The 20,460-nt window shown below is 51.4% G+C and overlaps 1 protein-coding gene across 2 annotated transcripts in view; it reads left to right on the top strand.

The window, feature by feature from the left end:
* Positions 1-20,460, top strand: part of NOS1 (nitric oxide synthase 1) — a 78,619-nt gene that overhangs the window by 36,952 nt on the left and 21,207 nt on the right. For both annotated transcript variants that reach the window (XM_071815926.1, XM_065851380.2), the window contains exons 3-14: positions 1,974-2,106; positions 7,276-7,413; positions 7,878-8,023; positions 8,661-8,823; positions 9,953-10,044; positions 10,283-10,424; positions 11,704-11,843; positions 12,261-12,435; positions 13,914-14,015; positions 14,792-14,986; positions 16,964-17,049; positions 20,127-20,271. In XM_071815926.1, the coding sequence (XP_071672027.1) occupies positions 1,974-2,106; positions 7,276-7,413; positions 7,878-8,023; positions 8,661-8,823; positions 9,953-10,044; positions 10,283-10,424; positions 11,704-11,843; positions 12,261-12,435; positions 13,914-14,015; positions 14,792-14,986; positions 16,964-17,049; positions 20,127-20,271 (1,657 nt within the window). The remainder of the gene's footprint in view (positions 1-1,973; positions 2,107-7,275; positions 7,414-7,877; positions 8,024-8,660; positions 8,824-9,952; positions 10,045-10,282; positions 10,425-11,703; positions 11,844-12,260; positions 12,436-13,913; positions 14,016-14,791; positions 14,987-16,963; positions 17,050-20,126; positions 20,272-20,460) is intronic.

The raw sequence follows: 20,460 nt of genomic DNA, 5'->3' as shown, positions 1-20,460 counted from the left end.
CACAGGGAGTAACACATTGGAAGCTGCATGTGATGGCTCATGTGTGCTCATCATTCCGCGTGCTCCATGACCCTGCGCTGACCTGCCTCTGCTCTCCCTGCTCTCACAGGGCTCAGGGCAAGAGAACAGGGGTGTGCAGACATGGAAATGAGTGTTTTCCAAGGAATTTAATAGCTGGCCTTAATTTAGGGAGAAGAGCCAGACTGGCTGCATTTTCATCCTGCCAATTCTCTCTCTTGCTGCTGGAATTCTCTGGATGAAGGTAGGCTGGAGGTGTCAGGAGACAAAGCTTCACTTTGGGGTGGGCTGATGGAGGGCAGAGCGGATAAGGTGCAGTTCATCGTTGCTCCCAGCCCCGTGGCTGCCACTGCGTAGCAGAGACCCAGGACCTGTTGTCTTTGGCTGCTGCTGTGCGGTGCAGCAGGTGGGGTTTCTTGTGGTTTATCTGATTGAAACCCTTTCATGTACTCGAAGGAGCCAAGTCTCAAAAAAGCCAGCTTTTTCTTTTTGTTTTGCCTGGGGGTATAGAAAACCCAGTCAAAACTACACCTATTGCACTTGTACCCCCTCGCTTGCACCAAGCTGGCCACTTTCACCCCAAGGCAGCCAATGTTTGGAAGGTGTCCAGAAGCCTGGTGTCATGTTTTGGCAGCTGAGCATTGCTCAGTAGAGGTAGAAAAACTACAGAAAGCTTAGAGCACAGGGAGATAATCTTTAAGTGGAGTGTTTTCCTTAAGCCATACCTAAAGACACAAGCTGGGGATCAAGGGAGATTGTGAAACAGAATTTGGTTTACATCTGTATCTTCCTGAGATGGTGTCAAGAGTACTGTGCTGGTGTGAATTGTACCCTGAATGCGTGTGTCCTACTTTGGTCAGTGCCCAGAGCCTGCTGCCATTAGTGGGAAAGCTCATTATTGACTTCAGTGGGCATCTGGAAGACTTTTAAGAACTGACAGTGGGAGGAAAACAATTGCCAGGGTGTGCTACCTGGATGGGCTGTTGACCAAAGGCGAAGGCAACGTGGACATGAGCCCATTGCAGCCTGTGGCCCCACGGAGTTCCATCCCACGCGTGGTCCCACCCGGGTGCTTGGTGCCACCGGTGCGGATGTCGCAGCCCATCTTCTTTGAATGTCACGTCTCTAAACCCCATTTGTTTTTCTGTTTCGTGAGAGCTCGTGTGGCAGTGGTTTTCCATCACCTGCCTGCATGGCATTTAGCAGCCTCGCCGATGTCCCGCGGTACGTTCTCCAGACAAAACGTGCGTTGTAGACTCTGTGCACCATGAGTTACTCCCATCTCACTGCACGGACCAGGGGAGATAGCGCTGAGGCATCCTCAGTCTTACCAACACCCCCGGTTCCATGGAGGCAATCCATCAGTTCACTGGAATAAAATCGCTTGCACTCGCCAGCGTTTGCAGCATCAGTAAAGGTCAGGAAGAGGAGAGAGAGCTGTCTCTTCCTCTTGGGAGCCACCTGTTTTTTCTTGGCTTTTTTTTTTCCTCTCTTCATCTCATAAACACCAAGCTGCTCTGCAAACCCGGCTGGTTTTGCTGAGATTTTGCTATGAGGTTTTGCAATGAGGTTTTGCTATGAGGTTTTGCAGGTGGAAGTGCATGCGGGTCTCCTTCCACCAGCTCTGTGCTTGCTTTCGCAGGGCTCCAGCTTGGGTTTTGGGGTACAGAGTGTCCGGTGTGTGACCCCACTAGAGCCAGTGTTGGGCTTTCCTGCTGTTTTGCCGGCACCGCGCTCACTCGGGTGGTGAAATTTCCATTGTGTTTGGGTTGTCCTCGCCGCGGTGATTCATTGCCTTGGCGGAGGCAACGTGTTTCCTCCCTCCCACGGGTGATGTGTGAGTTTTCACTCCTGCGGGAAACAGCTGGAGCAGGTCCCAGAACCATCGATCTGGGACCTGGTCCCACCACCAGCCACCCCCAGCCTGCTCACCCAAATTGTTTTTAACCCTTTAGTTTCAGGGAAGCGGAAAACAAGCCGCAGAAAGCCTTACCGGCCCGGATGGAGAATGACCGTGTGCTCGGTGACCTGTGGGGGAAGAGCAGCGTGCCCGTGGTCCTGAACAACCCCTACTCTGAAGCAGACCAGGTAAGAGCCCATGTCTTGTGCTGCTTTGGGTGGGAAGGGGCTTTGGGGGATGTGATCCGTCGTGGTGGGTTCTCACACCATGAAGAACCTGCAAGAACTACCCTGAAGACCTTTGATCCCAAGAGATAATGGGGCATAGAGCCCATTTGGTCCAGAAGCTGAATTCCCCATGGTTCGGGCAGGCTGTAGGTCTCTGGAGAACGATGCTTGCCACCCAAGGGGCCAGAGTGGACACGGGAGCACAGCCAGGGACCAGGACTGTGAAACCTCCCTTGGGATCATGGTCCCTTTTTGTGGCAAAAAGCTGAGTTGCATCGTTAAGTTCTTTTAGATTTATATGATGGTAATTCAATAGAGCACTTCAGATAATATGTTGTACGGTGCCTTTTCATCTCCTCATGCTCTACAGACATAAATTCTCAGGCTCCCTTGCCAAAAGTGGATTAAGTCCACCTAGCAGCAAAGCCAGAGATGTAAGGCAGACCCTGACGGGGCGGAAAGATCACCTCGGGGAAAACATGACGTGCGTGTGCACTGACAAGCCTGTTCAGGCATACGTATCTCCCTGATGGGATTAACCAGGAGCAGGGCAGGACACGGGGGACCAGTCTGGGGACTGTCTGGTCTCCTCGTCCCACTATATTTCTTTGGATGACATAGTGAGGACTGTTTTCCAGAAAAGTGATTAAATATTCCTATGAAGAATTTGGAGAAAATCAGTATTTCCCCAGCTCGGGAATGCCCTTAGGTGCAGACCACCCCCGGGTGGGTGCCACTCGTGATGTGGCTGCCCCCCAGATGTTGACCGTGACCTTGACACCCAGCAGTATCCAGCAGCACCTCCCAGGCCACAGCTCTGCCGGGGGATGTTTTCCCATTTCATGGGCATTTTGCAAGATACAAAGCCAGAAGCAAGGGGTGAGGTCACACAAGGTGGTGTGGTCCCTTCATGCCCATGGAGGTGAGATGGTCTTGGCCACGGTGGCTTAACTCTTAACTCCTGGGACTCCTGAGCAGAACGATGGCCGTGTGAATGTTTTCAGCATGCACAGTGTCGGAGGCTCATGGGACACACGACACCCACTGTGGGGGGGTTAAGCACACACGGGGCGGCTGAGAAGCTCCTGACCAGGTTTTAACCAACCTGGTTGGGTGCTTAGATATAGTTGGGAATTATTTCCACCCTCCCCTGGCCTGGCTGCAGCTCAGCATAGACAACCTAATGCTGGGTATCGTCCTATATCGGCACCCCGGGCATCCCCATGTCCCACCGCACGGTTAATTCGCTGTGGCAGGTATCATGAGCCCAAGGACAGGTCACAGCTCCGGTCCCTTTGCCCCAGCTCTGGAAAGATGCTGTCTCTGCCTCCTTTGCTAAGCTCCTTGCAAGTACATGTCTGTCTACAAGCACTTTATAACCTTCAGTGTTCAGAGCTTAATTTCTCGCCGTGTTAAGGCTGCCAAAACCCCCAGTCTTAAGCTGATATTAAACTCTTTAATTTTTTTTTTCTTTTTCACTAGATGTGCAGCTTTCTTTTGATCCTTCTTATCCCCAGACTGGCATGCCTGCTCTTCTGGAGGCAGTTTGGTTTTTCCCCCATGCTCCCTGCAGCCGTTCCCCAGGCTGTCAAGCAACCAAACTTCTTGCAAGCTGCAATAAATATTGTTAATAAGGGGCAAGTCAAGACAAGTGTGAGCTTTCTATAAATGTTGTTCTTTAAAGCAGGATTTGGTGGATTCACTTGCCCAGGTGGGGAATTCTCACTGAGGCTTGTAATAAGGTGCTAAAAGACCCGTTAGTCATTGATCCCTACCCCTCTTTTTTTGCAAAATCAGGCAGTGTGCTTTGCTTGCTCACCGAGAGCCCAATCCCCTGGCCCTAAACCTGACCCATGGAAAGTTGCTGTATCCACCCCAGCCCCGATCCTATGCAAGTTGCATTTCAGTCCATACACAGGTGGATTTGTCAGGAGGTCCAGGGTAACCAGTGGATTTTGCATCCATGTAGCTACCAGGGAGAGTCATATCAGCTCTGCACTTGTAAGAATGATTTACAGCTTTATAAAAGCGAAAAACACACTTTCAGCTAGCAGGGTTAATGCAGTCTGGAAGGAAATGTCAGTGTGCCAATATATCCACAACCAGGGCTAATGCTGCAGACCTCATCCTCCCATGGCCACAGGGTGACACACACCACGGTCACGGGGACCCCTGCCACCCAGCTGGGATGCGGGAGGAAAGCTGAGGAGCCATCGAGCCCCCTGGGGTCCACAGCACGGGAGATGCTCCCCGCCATCGCGGGGCTGGGTGCGTTTGTGCCCGGCGTCGGTGCGAGCCGCAGACAGCTCGCAAGCTGCAGCCCGACGATAAGTGCCAACGCGCTCCCTTGGAAAAGATGTTTGCATAATGCATGTGCGCCCCGACCGCCGCGTTCGTCTCTCCGTTTGTCCCACTCTTGAGTCACTAATATCACAGCTGCCTAATTAAAGCATGAAAGGATCTCACGCAACCTCCCTGACAGAAGCAGGGGTAATATTTGGCTTCAGCTGTGCTGCACAGGAAAGGCATCCACACACACACACAAAGCTCTTTCCCGGTTTCTGCTGGGTGTTGCTCTGTCCACAGCTGCTGACAGACCTGGCACCCCGGTTTCTTGTAGGTGGTGTCACCTCAGCTGCTCCAGCCCCAATGGCATCCCAGGAATTCATTGTGTCTCTGCACTGTGACCCTTTTTCAGCAAAGACTCAAACTCTGCTAGTTCTGCAGGGAAGATACAGAAGGGAAAGGGAGAAGCTTTGAAAGAGATTGAAGGCAAAACATTTGTAGGCAGAGGTTAAGCAACTGATGTCCACCAGTTTGGACCACGAGCATGCTCGCTCCAAAGATGGGGTCATTGCTAGAACTGGATTCATTACATGCTCTTGTGCCAGATCTGCTCTTTCAAGATGTGGTTCAGCCACACATTTCCTAAGCTGCACCAAAGCCCCATCAGCAAATTAAAACTAAATCAGAATAAAATCTGGTTCTGGATACATGCAACACACTCTGCTTGGTGACTGCTGGCTGGCAGGTGGAGGTACAGGTGAGGGTTGGTTTTGTTCGCATTTTTGAGCAGCAGTTTGCAGCTCTATTTTACCAATCTCATGGAGCTGCTCTGAGCAATCACGTTCAGGAGAAAGGTGGCAAATTATCCCCTTCTGTCCTAAGGGTGGCCCAGGTTGGTTCAGAGAGCACAGGATGCTGGTAGTGCCTCAGGAATGGTTTAATTCTCTTAAAAGGGTAAAGCAAGCAGAATAAAATGACCAGGAACTTCCAGTGCCATAATTCAGGTCAGATTCCCCAAAAGAAGAAACAAAAACCACTTAAACATAGTGCTGTTCCAGGACTACATCTACGAGGTTCTTTTTTATTTCCTGCTGGTTTTCCGCTCTGTATGAAGTCTTATATTTGTTTTCTGCAGTCTGGAAAGGGGAAGCTGAGATCCACTGTGTGGTCATCTGGCTCCAGGGACTTCAAAACTCTCCTTGGGAAGATCACAGGACTTGTGACATGAGGAACGTCACAGTGACCCATGACAGCACAGCCTGCGGTGTGCAGAGAGTGGTTTTTGGAAACTGTGAGGACCAAAGAGGGTCCTACAAAGGGGTCATGTTATAAACCTCTACCACTCCATCCTCTCTGTTCTCAGCATCTGTTTTAGTGTGTGGTGTTACACTGTGACCCTCAAGCTGCTTGACAGCAAAATCTCTGTTTTCCAGGGGAACAAAGTGTGGAGTATATGGTAAAAACAAGGACTGGGCAAAAAATATAGCCAACATTGCCACCAGAGCAATGGAGCGGTGTCTGGAGAGGCATCAGTCTTGCAATTAATCAGGCATCAATCTCCCTCTGCTTCAGAAAAACAAAGAACTAGTTAGATCTGGAGCCTCATCTGCTTTTGTCATCCTTGTGGCCCCTGTTGCTTTCCCCCCAGGTTTGCTCATTACCAAAGTGCTTGTTCTGAAACAAGACCTTCTTCCACCCTGTGCTGGTTCTTCTTCAGTTGGTTCTTTGGGTTGCGATGCTGGATTTGTGCTGCAGCTGGGACGTGAGCCCAGAACCACCAAAAAGGAGAGTGAGACACTGCACAGCTCTGCTGAAGTCGGTGCTGTCTTTAAAAAACCTTGCAGATGGATTAGAAAGTGACACGAGCTCCAGGATTCATGTAGGAAGACCATATCAAAAGTTGGTCCAAGCCCAGATTTTCTTTGCAGAGCTGTAAGCCTCTAAGTGATGGAGGCTCTGGTATGGGATCAAGTCTCCCCTTGAAACCTGCAGCAACACTGTAGTGATTGCGGTGACTAATTCCACCCTACTGTAACATCTGATTCTAAAAGAATTGTCTCTGCTTCCCAGCACCACCGCAGATCTTGCTGTCCCCTGACACGCTGGCAGACACTAATTGCTCTTTAAGTGCTTGGGGTAAATAAGGGTCACAGTAGAAATACAAGATATTATCTGAAAACGTGCAAACACAAGCTCTTGCAGCCAGCTCTTCTCCTGACAAGCTTTCTACTGGCTGAGGCTCTTCTTTACGCTGGCTTATAACTCAAGATGTGCTGGATGAGCACACCCTGATGCAGAGATTCAGAGCTGAGATTAAAGTATTCAACTATGCATAATTCAGCAACCCTCTCACTTGCATAATTTATCCATCCTTATTCCTACAATCTTGCAGCATTGATATCAAAGAAGATGTGCGGTTGGCTTGCTCAGAGGAACGATGGGCTGTTAGGTCTATCTCACAGTGCTCGTACTAGTGAGGCGGAGTTTGGCACGTGTAAAATCTGAGCAGGTGAAGCTCCTTAAAAAAGAATCTAATACATTTTAGAGAGGTAACTCTTCCACTGGGAAACTTGAACATGATGTTCTCCTAAGCCATTTCTCTAGTTTTTAACTCTTCTTCTACAGGTTTGGCTCTTCTGTAAACAGAGGTGACTTCTCAATTGCATCGAGAGTTGGTTGCTCCACTGTAGGATGCCAATATTTGGATCATATACCTTGTCTCAACATATTATCACTAGGATTTAAGCACAGGCATCCACCAATACAAGATGCTGCTTGTTGTTTTGTGGCCTTTTTCCTGGATCTCGTTGACGTATACTAACCTTGTGCCTGGTTCTTGTCCAGCCACCACCATCTGGGCGGCAGTCCCCAACTAAGAACACGGTGAATGGAAGTCCTTCCAAATGCCCGCGGTTTTTCAAAATCAAGAATTGGGAGACAGGTTCCGTGCTTCATGACACGCTGCACCTCAAGACGGCGATGGTGAGTAGACTTGATAGGTCTGGCCAAAAGTTGTCTGAGCATAATGGAGTGGATCACACAGTGTTTCCAAGGTGGCGTCACCTGGGAATGCAGAATTGGATGATTTCAGGCCAGGCTTTTTGTCTCTGGTGGTGGCTGAATTTCAAACATCTGGTGCAATAAGCTGAGTGAGAGGGGAGCCCATCTGGGATAAATCAGGAAAAGCACATGACTTCATGCCAAGCTGGGGCAAGAATCTCATGAGGCCCAGTTGTCCGTATCAGGGTGGACAAGATGACAGCACACACTTGAGCTGTCTTACATGTTACCCATAGGTGTGAAATCAGCTAAGCTGGAAAAGTCCTTGTTTCTCAAAGACGCCACTGACTTCCGCATGAGTAATTGTTGACTTCCCCCAGCCCAGCTCATGTAACTAAAACCACTGCAGTAACCCAAGACACGTGTGTCTCCTTCTGTCTCCTCAGTCCACCGCATGCACCGAGCAGATATGCATGGGCTCAGTAATGACCCCCAGCCAGCATGTCCGCAAGCCAGAAGATACCAGGACAAAAGAAGAGCTGCTCCTCTTGGCTAAGGACTTCATTGACCAGTACTACTCCTCCATAAAGAGGTAAGTATTGGCTGGAGAAGGTTGCAGGCCCTGGCTACCGCTTATGCTGAAATGTTGTAGGAGATGTTGAGGAGGCTGTAGCATGGAGGGTGTTGGTCTTCTCCCAAGCAGCAAGTGATAGGATGATAGGAAATGGCCATAAGTTGTGCCAGGAGAGGTTTAGATTGGATCTTGGGAACAATTTCTTCTTCCCCAAAGGGCTGTGAGGCATTGGAACAGGCTGCCCAGGGAAGTGCTGGAGTCACCAGTGCTGGAGGGTTGGACAGATGGAGATGAGGTTCTTAGGGACATGGGGCACTGCCAGGGCTGGGGGAATGGTTGGACTCCATGATCTTGAGAGTCAATTCCAATCGAAATCATTCTCTGATTCTATGTCCCATATGATCTGGTCTTTCACACCAGGGAGTCACAGCAGGGTGAGCCTGTGCTCCTCCACATCCAGCAGCTTCTTCAGGGGAGTTTCATTCCCAGCAATTTTTATGTACCTCTGTGCAAGTTCCTGACCTCTCCCATTTGTGTTTGGTCATCTGTTCTGTGCTTAAGAAAGAAAGAACTCGTGCCCAGGTGTAAGCAGCAGGATTCCCTGCCCTCCACCTGGGTTGCTGACTGACACCTCCTCTGTTCCCCACTCATGCAGATCTGGCTCCAAGGCCCACATGGAAAGGCTGGAGGAAGTGACCAAGGAGATTGAAGCCACTGACACCTACCAGCTGCGGGACACAGAGCTGATCTACGGAGCCAAGCACGCCTGGAGAAACGCAGCCCGCTGCGTGGGCAGGATCCAGTGGTCCAAGCTGCAGGTGAGCACGAACACAGCTGGCAGGTTGTCTGGCCAAGGATGCACTGAAGTTCTGGAGGAGCAAACCTTGCTCTTCCAATACCCGGGGAAGCCCAGCACACGTATGGTTTGGGCTGTTCAGCCCGCAGCAGGTACCTTCTTCTTGACAGCTTTGGGGGTGCACAGGCTGGGGAGTCCACAGGAGCTGGAAAAGCAGCTGTGGGGTTGGTGTAGCTGAGGTGTCTGTGTCTGAAATGGAGCCAAATAGAATGTGACGCTCTGGAGATTTTCCAAAATCAGATACTGCTCCAATATCTTACATACTGCTTCCAAAACTGTTGTTCTGCCTGAAGAGAGGCAGCAGGACACACTCCTCCTTAGTACAGAGATGTGATGGCAGGAGAAGCTTTGGCTCAGTGCCCTTCTGAGTAGCTGGAAGCGTAAGGTAGGATCTAAATTGGTGATCTCTGATGGAATCCCTTGGTATGGAGATGACGTCTCTCTCTGTAAACTGGAGTACAGCTCAGGTGCTGCTGAGCAGTTCTTTTGGCTGCTTCACACAGGTTTTGGTACTGCCTGGGGCTGGGAGGTTGGGTCTCCTTTGCTCCCAGCACAGCCTTCAGTTCTTCTCTTCCACTGTTTGTTTTGGCATACCTGAATCCTGGGAGGAGCCATTCAAGCCTCCTGTTGACCCTCTTTCCTGGTTTCCCCATCCTTTTGTAGATGCCCAATTCCTGGAAACACTCAAGGTCAGGTTGGACAGGGCTCCTGTTTGGTTGAAGATGTCCCTGCTCATGGCAGGGGGCTGGACTAGATGAGCTTTGAAGGTCCCTTTCAACCCAAATCCATCCTCTCAGTGGATTTCAGACCTGACTGAGCTTCAAGTCTTGGCCTACAAGAGACAAAGAGCAGAAACCAGAACTGTTGGTGGATAAGTCAGGAACAGCAGCAGGTTGAGAGGACTGCACCGAGGAGGTTTTGCTGGAGCAAAACCTCTCCAAAGCAGAAGGGCCAGCTAGATCAGACATCCACGTGTTGTAAAAACGGAGAAAGCCTCTAAAGCTTTCTCTCTGCTGTGTTTATTCTGCTTGGCTCTGCCCTAGGAGCTGGAGCATCTCATAGCATTACCACAATTACTTCCACTCTTTCAGGTGTTCGATGCCCGGGACTGCACCACAGCCCATGGGATGTTCAATTATATCTGCAACCACATCAAATACGCCACCAACAAAGGCAACCTCAGGTAAGCCACCAGGGTTTATATCCAAAGGACTCTGGATGTGTGGGAACTCAGCTCTGGGCCTTGCTGACATTGTCTAAGGAGATAGTTGTAGCCAGTACTTGCCCCAGGGAACACTAGAGGGACCTGCTATCAGGGGAAGGTGTCCTGATGGTCGCAGTGTTTCTCCTTGCTCTGACGACCCTTGTCCTATGCCATTGTAATGTCCTCAGCGTTCACCAGCCCTACCTCTTCCTTCCAGATCTGCTATCACCATCTTCCCGCAGCGGACGGACAGCAAGCATGATTTCCGCATCTGGAACGCTCAGCTCATCCGCTACGCCGGCTACAAACAGCCCGACGGCACCATCCTGGGAGACCCCGCGAACGTGGAGCTGACAGAGGTACCAGCTGAAGCACCTTCCTGGGCCCCACAGACATGGGGCTGGTGGGGGTGCGGAGAAGGTCTGACCAGGCTGAGAGAGTTGGGGTGTTCAGCCTGGAGAAGAGAAGCTCCAGGGAAACCTAATTGTGGCCTTCCTGTACTTAAAAGAGGCTGATAAGAAAGATGGGGACAGACTTTTGAGCAGGACCTGTTGCGACAGACCAAGGGGTGATGGTTTTAAACTAAAGGATGGAGATTAAGGCTGGACATGAGGAAGGAATTGTCCCTGAGGGTGTTGAGAGCCTGACCCAGGTTGGGCAGAGAGGTGATGGATGAACCATCCCTGGAGACATCCCAGGCCAGGCTGGACGGGGCTCTGAGCAACCTGAGCTGGTGAAGATGTCCCTGCTCATGGCAGGGGGGGCACTGGGGGAGCTGGGAAGGGCCCTTCAACACAAACCATCTGTGATTCTGTGATTCTGTGACCATTCCAGGAGTGAGGAACATGCTGGGCCAAGTGGGGTTTATCACACCCACTGAAGCACCACAAAGTGGGGTTGGATTTGTCTCACCCTTGGATATTTTCCCAGGAATAAAAGCTGTTTCCAGGCATGCACAGTTGACCATAGCTGCACTGAAAACTCTTATCTCCTTTTGCTTTTCGCTGAGAAGGTGTTGGCTGGTGGTGCTGATACAGGAGGACATGTGTGCCCACTGCTGACCTGGGCCATTGAGCATCAGGAATGAGATTTGCCTTCTGCCTTGTGGCTCTGCACACATAGCACCAGTGCTCTGCTCACCTCTTTCCAAACTCCCCTGCTGTTCTTACCCATTTTGTCCTTCACCATTATGGGCACAAATAGGGTAAACAGCTTTTTCAGAGCTGTGATCCTACCTGGGGATCAGTTTGGCTGCCCAGGGCAGTGGTGGAGTCACCATCCCTAGAGGTGTCTAAAAGACGTAGAGATGAGGTACTTAGGGACGTGGTTTAGAGGTGGACTTGGCAGTGCTGGGATAACAGTTGGACACAATGATCTGAAAGCTCTTTTCCAACCAAAATAATTCTATGGTCCTAGGTTCATTTTCAACCCATATAGCCCTCACATGGTCCTGGCTTGGCTGTGACAGGCAGCCCAATGTTATAGATCCCTTGGATGGAAGTTATCACTTGGCTGTAACGGCTGAGCAGAGATGCTGTTAGAAGCCACTGCTCAGCGCTGTGCAGCTCCCTGCCCAGAATGCTCGAAGAGCAGATGATTTGCTGGGATGTCTAAACTCCACTTTTGTTTTGCCTGTAGATCTGCATTCAGCAAGGCTGGAAGGCTCCGTACGGGCGCTTCGACGTCCTGCCTCTGCTCCTCCAAGCCAACGGCAATGACCCAGAGCTCTTTGAGATCCCCCCAGAGCTTGTACTGGAAGTGCCCATCCGGCATCCCAAGTAAGTCAGAATAAGCCCTAAAACTGCCGGAGGGGATCAGCTCCTCAGCTCCTCTGGTTTCACACTAAGTCACCTCGTGTCCTCGGCTTTTCTTTGCTGTGGCTTGGGTGCTTTACTCAAGACCCTCTTTCAGGTCTTCCCCCATCTCTCATACAAAGTTGGCAGAATCTGGAGGTGGAAAAAAGCTATGTCCTTTGTCTCAGGGATGTTTTTCCTTTCCTTGAAGTCTCTCAGAACTTAGGCCACTCTGTACTTTTTCCCCATAAACAGCCTCTGAGGGAGATGTTGCCTCCAGGAACTACTCTGCTCACATGTCCCTCAGTCTGGTGGCTGGTAGCAAAGTAACTCCTCCATTCCCCTGCCTGCATTGACCAGGGGAGGTCTAGCTGGTCGCCTCACTCTCTTGTGTCCCGGCAGGTTTGAATGGTTTAAGGACCTGGGCCTGAAGTGGTACGGTTTGCCAGCGGTTTCCAACATGCTCCTCGAGATTGGTGGCTTGGAGTTTTCCGCCTGCCCCTTCAGCGGCTGGTACATGGGCACAGAAATTGGGGTCCGGGACTACTGTGACAACTCTCGCTACAACATACTGGAGGTAATTCCCCTCCTCAAGGGTGCCAGGAACTCCTAGGGGGCCATGGGTGTGTGAAGGTACTGGGGAGCAGGTAGGACACTGGCAGAGTGTTGCCTTGAGTGGGAGAGTGCAGGACATCCAAGTGTCTCTAGGACAGGGCGGTTCCATTCTCCTGGAGCCACATGGCCAAGGGTGTGTTGGGCTGGCAAGTTTTTTGTGTCCCATGAGACCAGCTGGTATCTAACACAGCGAGTGTGATGTCTATAGAGCTCCCCATAGGATTCTCAGAGCATCTTATGGCTCAGCGGGTCATGTGGTTGACTGAGGTCAAGTGCTAAGATGTGGTGGGCCTGAGAGGTGGCTGAGACACTTGGGACACTTGAGCCCACAGGGTCCCTCTGGAGTGCTCTCCCATGGCTCAGGGACTCCCCACGCCTGGGGACATGGTGAGTCAGGACAAAGCCAGGCCTATGGAGGTGCTGGTGCAGGGGATCTGCACCCATCAAGGGAGCTCCTCTGCCCTGCAGAGGGACGTGTTTCGTTATGTGGATGGGCTGCACCCCTACACAGGTGTCTGAAAACCAGAGGGGTGAGAGTGAGTGTGTGAGCGTGTATGTGCCCATTTGGGGGAAGGTCTCCAAGTAGAAGAAATGGGCTGAGAAAGAACAGAGTTTGGGAGCAGCAGGGGGTCTGGCATGGGAAGGGGTGCAAGGGTCTGTTCTTCCCAGCACGTGGATCAGCAGCCTCGCATCCTGGGGGCAGTTTTGGGCCCCTCAAGCCAAGAAAGCCTTTGAGGTGCTGGAGTGTGTTGAGAGAAGGGAATGGAGCTGGTGAGGGGCTGGAGCACAAGTGTGATGGGAGCGGCTGAGGGACCTGGGGGGTTCAGCTGGAGAACAGGAGCTGAGGGGAGACCTTCTGATCTCTGAACTGCCTGAAAGGAGCTTGGAGCCAGGGGGGGTTGGGCTCTGCTCCCCAGGAACAAGCGCCAGGAGCAGAGGAAACGGCCTCAAGTTGCGCCAGGGGAGGTTGAGGTTGGATGTGGGGAACAATTTCTTCCCCAAAGGGCTGCAGGGCATTGGAACAGGCTGCCCAGGGCAGTGCTGGAGTCACCATCCCTGGAGGGTTGGACAGACAGACATGAGGTTCTCAGGACGTGGGGCAGTGCCAGGGGTGGGGGAACAGTTGAGTTTGTTGATCTTGAGGGTCTCTCCCAGCAACTATGATTCTATGATTTCTACTCTCAGAAAGAGAAACTACTTTTGATGACCCTTTTCAGCAGCATTTAGTCATCTTCCAAACTGGCCCTGCCTCTGCCAAGGAGAGGAAAGAGCAGGACCACATCGCTCAAAGGAAGCGAAAACATCAGCCAGTTGTGCTGCCCTGCAGGTGCCTTGTGTCAGCCTGGGTCCCTCCTTTGGGTTCTTCTCCCCAGGCAGAAATCTTCAGTCCTTGGTTCTTGGCCATTACATGTGTTTGCTTTCTACCGTGTTTTGTTACAGCAAGTGGCCAAGAAAATGAATCTGGATATGAGGAAAACTTCCTCTCTGTGGAAGGATCAGGCCCTGGTGGAGATCAACATTGCTGTGCTGTACAGCTTCCAGGTACCTGCATAGTAGGACTCTGTTGTGTTTGGGTCAGGCTTGAGGGATGCAAGGACTGGACGGAATGAGTATGGAGACATCTGCCCAAGGACAATGGCAGCAGCTGCTACACTCAACTGAAATTGGGCTGCATCCTCCTAGTTTTGGGTCATTCCAGGAGCCTGCAGTGAAATTTAATAATGTCTGTGCCCTGGAGGTTGTGAAGCCATCACTACCAGTGCCTGAGCTCTGCTGGTCCAGAGGGAGTGTCCCAAGGGGGCAAGATCCAGCCCTTCTGTCCCATCCATGAGGCAAGAATCGGTCCAGGTTCTCCCTCCACCTGCACTTAAAGTCTGATTAGCAGAACTCATCCTTGGCAACACAACTGTAAAGGGTGGGAGTTCTTCCCAGAGCTGGATCAGAGCTGCTCCTGGAGTTGTGCAAGCCATGAAAGAGTTCCCCAAGGGGCTGCGCAGGGCATACTCCATCCCGTACATGCCATCGTAGTCTTTGCTTGCCCCATGACAAATAACAGGAGGAACAGCCATCCCATAGCGTATACACTCATGAAAGACAAGGGCAGCATCTCAGCCCTGGAAAATGGCGTTGCTCAGTGACTGTGCTCCTTCGGAAGACCAGGGTCAGCAGTCAGTGTCATCTGCAAAGGCACAGTCCCATAAGACTACAAGAATGCAGCACATTTGGGTCAAACAACTGCAAATATAGAATTTTGGCTTTCACTCTCTGGGGAGTATTAACTCACGGTTGTTGGCTCTACTCTCTTCTCCCTCCAACAGAGTGACAAGGTGACCATTGTGGATCACCACTCAGCCACCGAGTCCTTCATCAAGCACATGGAGAATGAGTACCGCTGCCGTGGAGGCTGTCCTGCCGACTGGGTGTGGATTGTCCCACCGATGTCTGGCAGCATCACCCCAGTTTTCCATCAGGAAATGCTCAACTACCGTCTCACACCCTCCTTTGAGTACCAGGTACATTCCAACAGTGCTGGGTGCCCAGAGGTATAGCCAAGAACAGGGTGGGAGCAGGAGATCAGGATACACAGGAAGGGGAGGGACATCATGGAGCACAAGTGTGCTGGGGAGCGGCTGAGGGAGCTGGGGTAGTTTTTTCTGGAGAACAGGAGCTGAGGGGAGGCCTTCTCACTCTCTGCAACTGCCTGAAAGGAGGTTGGAGCATGGAAGGTGTTGGTCTCTTCTCCTGAGTAGCAAGTGATAGGACCAGAGGAAACGGCCTCAAGTTGCGCCAGGGGAGGTTGAGGTTGGATGTGGGGAACAATTTCTTCCCCAAAGGGCTGTGGGGCATTGGAACAGGCTGCCCAGGGCAGTGCTGGAGTCACCATCCCTGGAGGGTCAGACAGACGGACATGAGGTTCTCAGGACATGGGGCAGGGACAGGGGTGGGGGAATGGTTGGACTCCATGATCTTGAGTGTCTCTTTCAACCAAAATGATTCTGTGATTCTATCATCTAATCCCATCAACAAGCTGCCCTCAAGGCAATAAAGACCATGTACAAGCCTAATCGGTGATTCCCGCTCCTGTGGTGTAATAACCCCGTCGATATTGTACTGTTTCCCAGGACCATGACTTCTTGCCCCTCCATGAGGACATGGGATGCCTGAGGCCCCAGCTTTTAACCTTGGAAGCAGAATTAACCAGAGCCCCCTCTCTTTGCAAGCACCTAATTTTGCATTTTGATGGCTCGGTGAGGATATGAACTGGTGGTCACGCTACCCCTCCCCTCTCCAGCCCGCTGGTTTGAGTGGATGGCTCCTGCCAGCCTGGGGATCCAACAGTTTGATGGGGGGACTCCTGCCCAGCAGGCCAAGCAGCAAGTTTGCAATGCTGGTGCTGGAGTATTTAACACTTCAAACCATGAGAAAAACAGCTCTAAGCAAACACATCCTCATTAGCCAACCATCCCTGCTCCGGTGGTTTTCACACAATGTGACCTTTAGTCAAGAGCCCTTAAGCAACAATCATAAACCAGGAGCAGCCTGTTCATTTCTAGAACCAACCCACCAGGAGCCCCGATGGTTCCTGGCCCTGATTACAGACAGATGCCTGCCAGGGCACTGAATTAGCTCCTGTGCACTTGTTCCTCGCTTCAGCTGCCTCCCTTTCCCACAGGGAATAAAAAAAGCTGTGGGTCGGGGAGAGGGAAAGATGTGTTTTTATTGCCTCTCCCCTTCTGGCATTGCCTGCTTTCTTTTTGCCTGTGGCACATTAATGCTCATCTCAGAGGTGAGAAAGCATTTGGCCAGATGCTGTTACAAGTCAGAAAGGTTTCATTATAGAGTTGAGAGAAGGGAACGGAGCTGGTGAGGGGCTGGAGCACAAGTGTGATGGGAGCAGCTGAGGGACCTGGGGGGTTCAGCTGGAGAACAGGAGCTGAGGGGAGACCTTCTGATCTCTGAACTGCCTGAAAGGAGCTTGGAGCCAGGGGGGTCGGGCTCTGCTCCCCAGGAACAAGCGCCAGGAGCAGAGGAAACGGCCTCAAGTTGCACCAGAGGAGGTTGAGGTTGGATGTGGGGAACAATTTCTTCCCCAAAGGGCTGTGGGGCATTGGAACAGGCTGCCCAGGGCAGTGCTGGAGTCACCATCCCTGGAGGGCTGGACAGACGGACATGAGGTTCTCAGGACATGGGGCAGTGCCAGGGGTGGGGGAACGGTTGGACTCCATGAGCTTGAGGGTCTCTCCAACCAAAACAATTCTGTGGTTTTATAATTCTATTATATTGCCATTTTTTCTGTTCATACTCCATTACTCAGCTTCCCCAAGAAACCCACAGGGCTCATAGATCAGGGACCTATAGAGATGATGTAGAAGAGGCCAGCTAGTCCTCCCCTTCATGGCTCGAGGAATTCAACACTCCGTACTGCTGTAGGGCATTTCTCAAAGCTCTGAGCAAAGCCCATCAGCTGCTGCTGCTGTTTTCTCTCCTAGCCGGACCCTTGGAACACCCACATCTGGAAAGGGGTCAATGGGACACCCACCAAGAAGAGGGCCATTGGCTTTAAAAAGTTAGCAAAGTAAGTACTAGTGGGCTCTGGAAAGCCCTGAAGGGTTTGGGGCTGGTCCTGCTTTTGGGCAGTTGGGTTGTTTGATGGTGCTGCCGTATGGATGTGTGCAAAGTGATGGGTTGTGAGCATGGATCTCAGGCCACTGGAGGCTTTAGCCACCAAGAAGGACATTTGGAGAAACAGGCAGCCTTTTAAACACCCAGTGAGACCACCAAAAGCTGTGCAACCAGGTGAATACCAGATGTTGCATATACTCTCTTCTCCCAAGCTGGTCCATTATCCACTAATGTGGAGATGCTCATGAAGGGCTTTCTCACTTCTTTGGGGGTATATTGCCTGTTTCTCCTTTCACAGCCTCCAGAGATCACCCACTACTGCCCAGGGCCATGCTGGTACCAGTGAGGTGAAACTCCTGTCCATATTTTTCTTTTTCTCACCAACTCCTTAGCTACTTGAGGAGCACTTGTCTCCAGTACGTGTCTAAACACACCTCCAAACACCCACTTTGCAAGGAGTGGGGAGATGGGGATGAGGAATCCCCTGATAAGTAGCAGATGGATCAGGGCTGAACTCAGATTTGGACTTCATGGCCAGATGACCCCTAGTAATGGGCCAGGCAAGTCCCTCTCCCCACCAAAGCTCCTAGGGCTGTAGGAATGGAGTGTAATTTGGACCTTTTGGCTGATCATGGCCCAAATGTCTGCCCCGCGGGCCATTGGCAGAGAGGTTCTTGTAGGAGCTGCTGGCTCCACAGCAGAGCCCTAGGCCAAGACTAGGAAGGTCCAGGTCTGCCCCAGTACCTGTGACCAGGCTGCCAGGTGGCCTTGTGCTCTTCACAGCATCTCTCTCCGCTTCAGTTTCCCCAAGTCCCTGCCAGCAGTTTGTTCCCACTCTTCAGCTGTCACGTCTTCTGAAGGTCTTTCCATGGAACATCCATAAACATGATCGTATGTGCTCCTGGGACTGACACCAGTGCCCAGGTCTGGGCTGTAGCCCGGGACTGCTGTGGAACACGGGAAGATTAATTGAGCCATTGAGTCAGGAGAAACAATGCTCTTATTTGTGTGTGTGCGACTGATGAATGATTTTATAAAAACGTGAGCATGGCAGGTAATTAAAAAAAAAAAAACAACAAACTATTGTCCCTGATGTAGAGGAGAGGAATTATTTTTGTAATTCACCATTAATCCTGCCTGGATCTGAGCTAATCAGCTGAACAAGACCCAGACCGAGCCCCGCAGCCCTGAGTGTTGCGCTTGGCACTGGTTGCAGCAGGATTTTGGTGCCTGTTCAGACAGGCTGTGCTGGTTCTGGCCAAATCTGAGCCATCAACCCTGCAGTCCCTGACCCTTCCCTCCCCTGGGGACAAGGTAAGTCTTGGGGACAGGTGGCACTACCGTCACATGAAAGCAAATGGGCAACTTCAACATGCAGAATGATGCTGAGGAGTGACTGTATAGCAGCAAATATCAATAATATAAAAGCTCCTGAGGCTGACTTTGGCATGAAGGGCAGCTGCCAGGAGGAGGCAGAACATACCAGCCTGGTGGGGTTTCTACCTCTTCTTTCCTCCTCTTTTGTTTTTGTGTCCCCCAAGTGATTTCCTCCCTCCTGGCAGGAGGGACGGGGGAAGCTGGGCTTCTCTTCTCCTGCCAGCGTAACCAGTCCATCTCCACCTCCATTCCCCATAGCTGCTCTGAAGGGTGTCCTGCTCCTGGAGTCCTGCTGAACTTGATTGCCCGGGGCAGGGTCTGATCACCCCACAGAAGTGAATCAAGAAGCCCTTGCTCTTGCAAAGGCTGCAGAGATGCTTTTTGCTCTCTCAGCCACTCCAGAAACTGCCCCTTCTCTATTGAAACATATCAGGCTAAATCCAGACCCACCTTTCTGGTGGCTCTATATAAAGGTTTGATGGTCCATTTAGAAAAGGTGAAGATATTCTGCACTTATTAAAAATAATGTTGTGCTTATGAATGGCCCTAAAATAGCAAATTTCCCACATTGGGTCTGGTGCCCCACTGTGCACCCCAAAGCTGGCTCGTGTCCCTCATCACTGTGCTCCCACTGATGATGAGAGGAAACAGCCCCAAGTTGCACCAGGGAAGGCTGAGGTTGGATCTTGGGAACAGTTTCTTCCCCAAAGGGCTGTGGGGCATTGGAACAGGCTGCCCAGGGCAGTGCTGGAGTCGCCATCCCTGGAGGGTTGGACAGACGGACATGAGGTTCTCAGGACATGGGGCAGGGACAGGGGTGGGTTATGGTTGGACGTGATGATCTTGAGGGTCTCTTCCCACCAAAATGATTCAGTGCCAACCCAGCAGCACCAGCATTGACAAGAAGCCAGTGTTTCTAGTGCTGCATCACCTTGGCCACGTTTAGAGAGGCCGGTGACCTCTCTGGGCCCCTCTGCCCTCCTGTCAGAGCCCAGACGGTGGGGAAAACCAGAGCAAATGCTTCTAGTCACGATTGCAGACGCAGGAGGCAGCCGGCTAGACACAGCCCTGTGAACACTCAAATAAATGTGCAACCTCTCAGCCTCGGGAGGGCTGTTCCTCTGAGTCAAGTTCATAATGTCACCGGAGTGCAAATCAAAGGGACGACAGCCTGGTCTGACCTTCTCCTTGTCCTGGGGCTTCGTGTGTGATGTGTGGAGCCCAGGCGCTCCTGCTTGGCTTAGACACCTCCTGCAGAATGGCAGCCAGGAAGGATTTAAAGACATGAAGAGATGGAGAAGCTGGTCTACAGTTTTACCTTTGAGGTTATCTGGTCACTGAGTTCAGCAGCTGCTGCCTCTCGTTCTTCTGCTTCTCTGTCCCCACAGAAAGAGCACCTCTGCACTTGGTTTAGCATTTTCCTCCCTACACCCATGCATATATTTCAGCTCTTTTTCCATCCCCCCCATCTCATCTTCCTCTCTCACAAGTCAAGACAGACAGATTCTTCCACACCTTCCCTGTTTGGTACATAACAGCAGTTTTTAAGGCAGACTGTTCATTCAATAATAAATAATACGGTGTAACTAGTCTGGGCTAGAAGTGCCCACAAAGAACCCAGGTCTCTTATCAGGATTTATTCTTCCTTCCTAGGGCTGTGAAGTTCTCAGCCAAGCTGATGGGACAGGCTATGGCCAAGAGAGTCAAAGCAACCATCCTGTATGCCACGGAAACAGGGAAGTCACAGGTCTATGCAAAAACGCTGTGTGAAATCTTCAAGCACGCTTTCGATGCCAAGGTACCGTACCGGCTCCCAGCCCCTGCAAAATAATGTGCACACCTGGATGGCCCAATGAGATATGTGGCTTTGGGAAAATACATGGATCGTGTGGAGCTTCCCAGCTGCCAAGGGGCTTCAGCACCTCCCAGGACTGGACATTGTGGGTCTGGATTGAAGCCTGCACAGGAATTTTTCCAGCTAATTTCC

Source organism: Patagioenas fasciata, chromosome 17, assembly GCF_037038585.1.
Source record: "Patagioenas fasciata isolate bPatFas1 chromosome 17, bPatFas1.hap1, whole genome shotgun sequence".
Taxonomy (NCBI): domain Eukaryota; kingdom Metazoa; phylum Chordata; class Aves; order Columbiformes; family Columbidae; genus Patagioenas; species Patagioenas fasciata.
The sequence above is the reverse complement of the archived record's forward strand: the minus strand, read 5'-3'. Positions and strand labels throughout refer to the sequence as shown.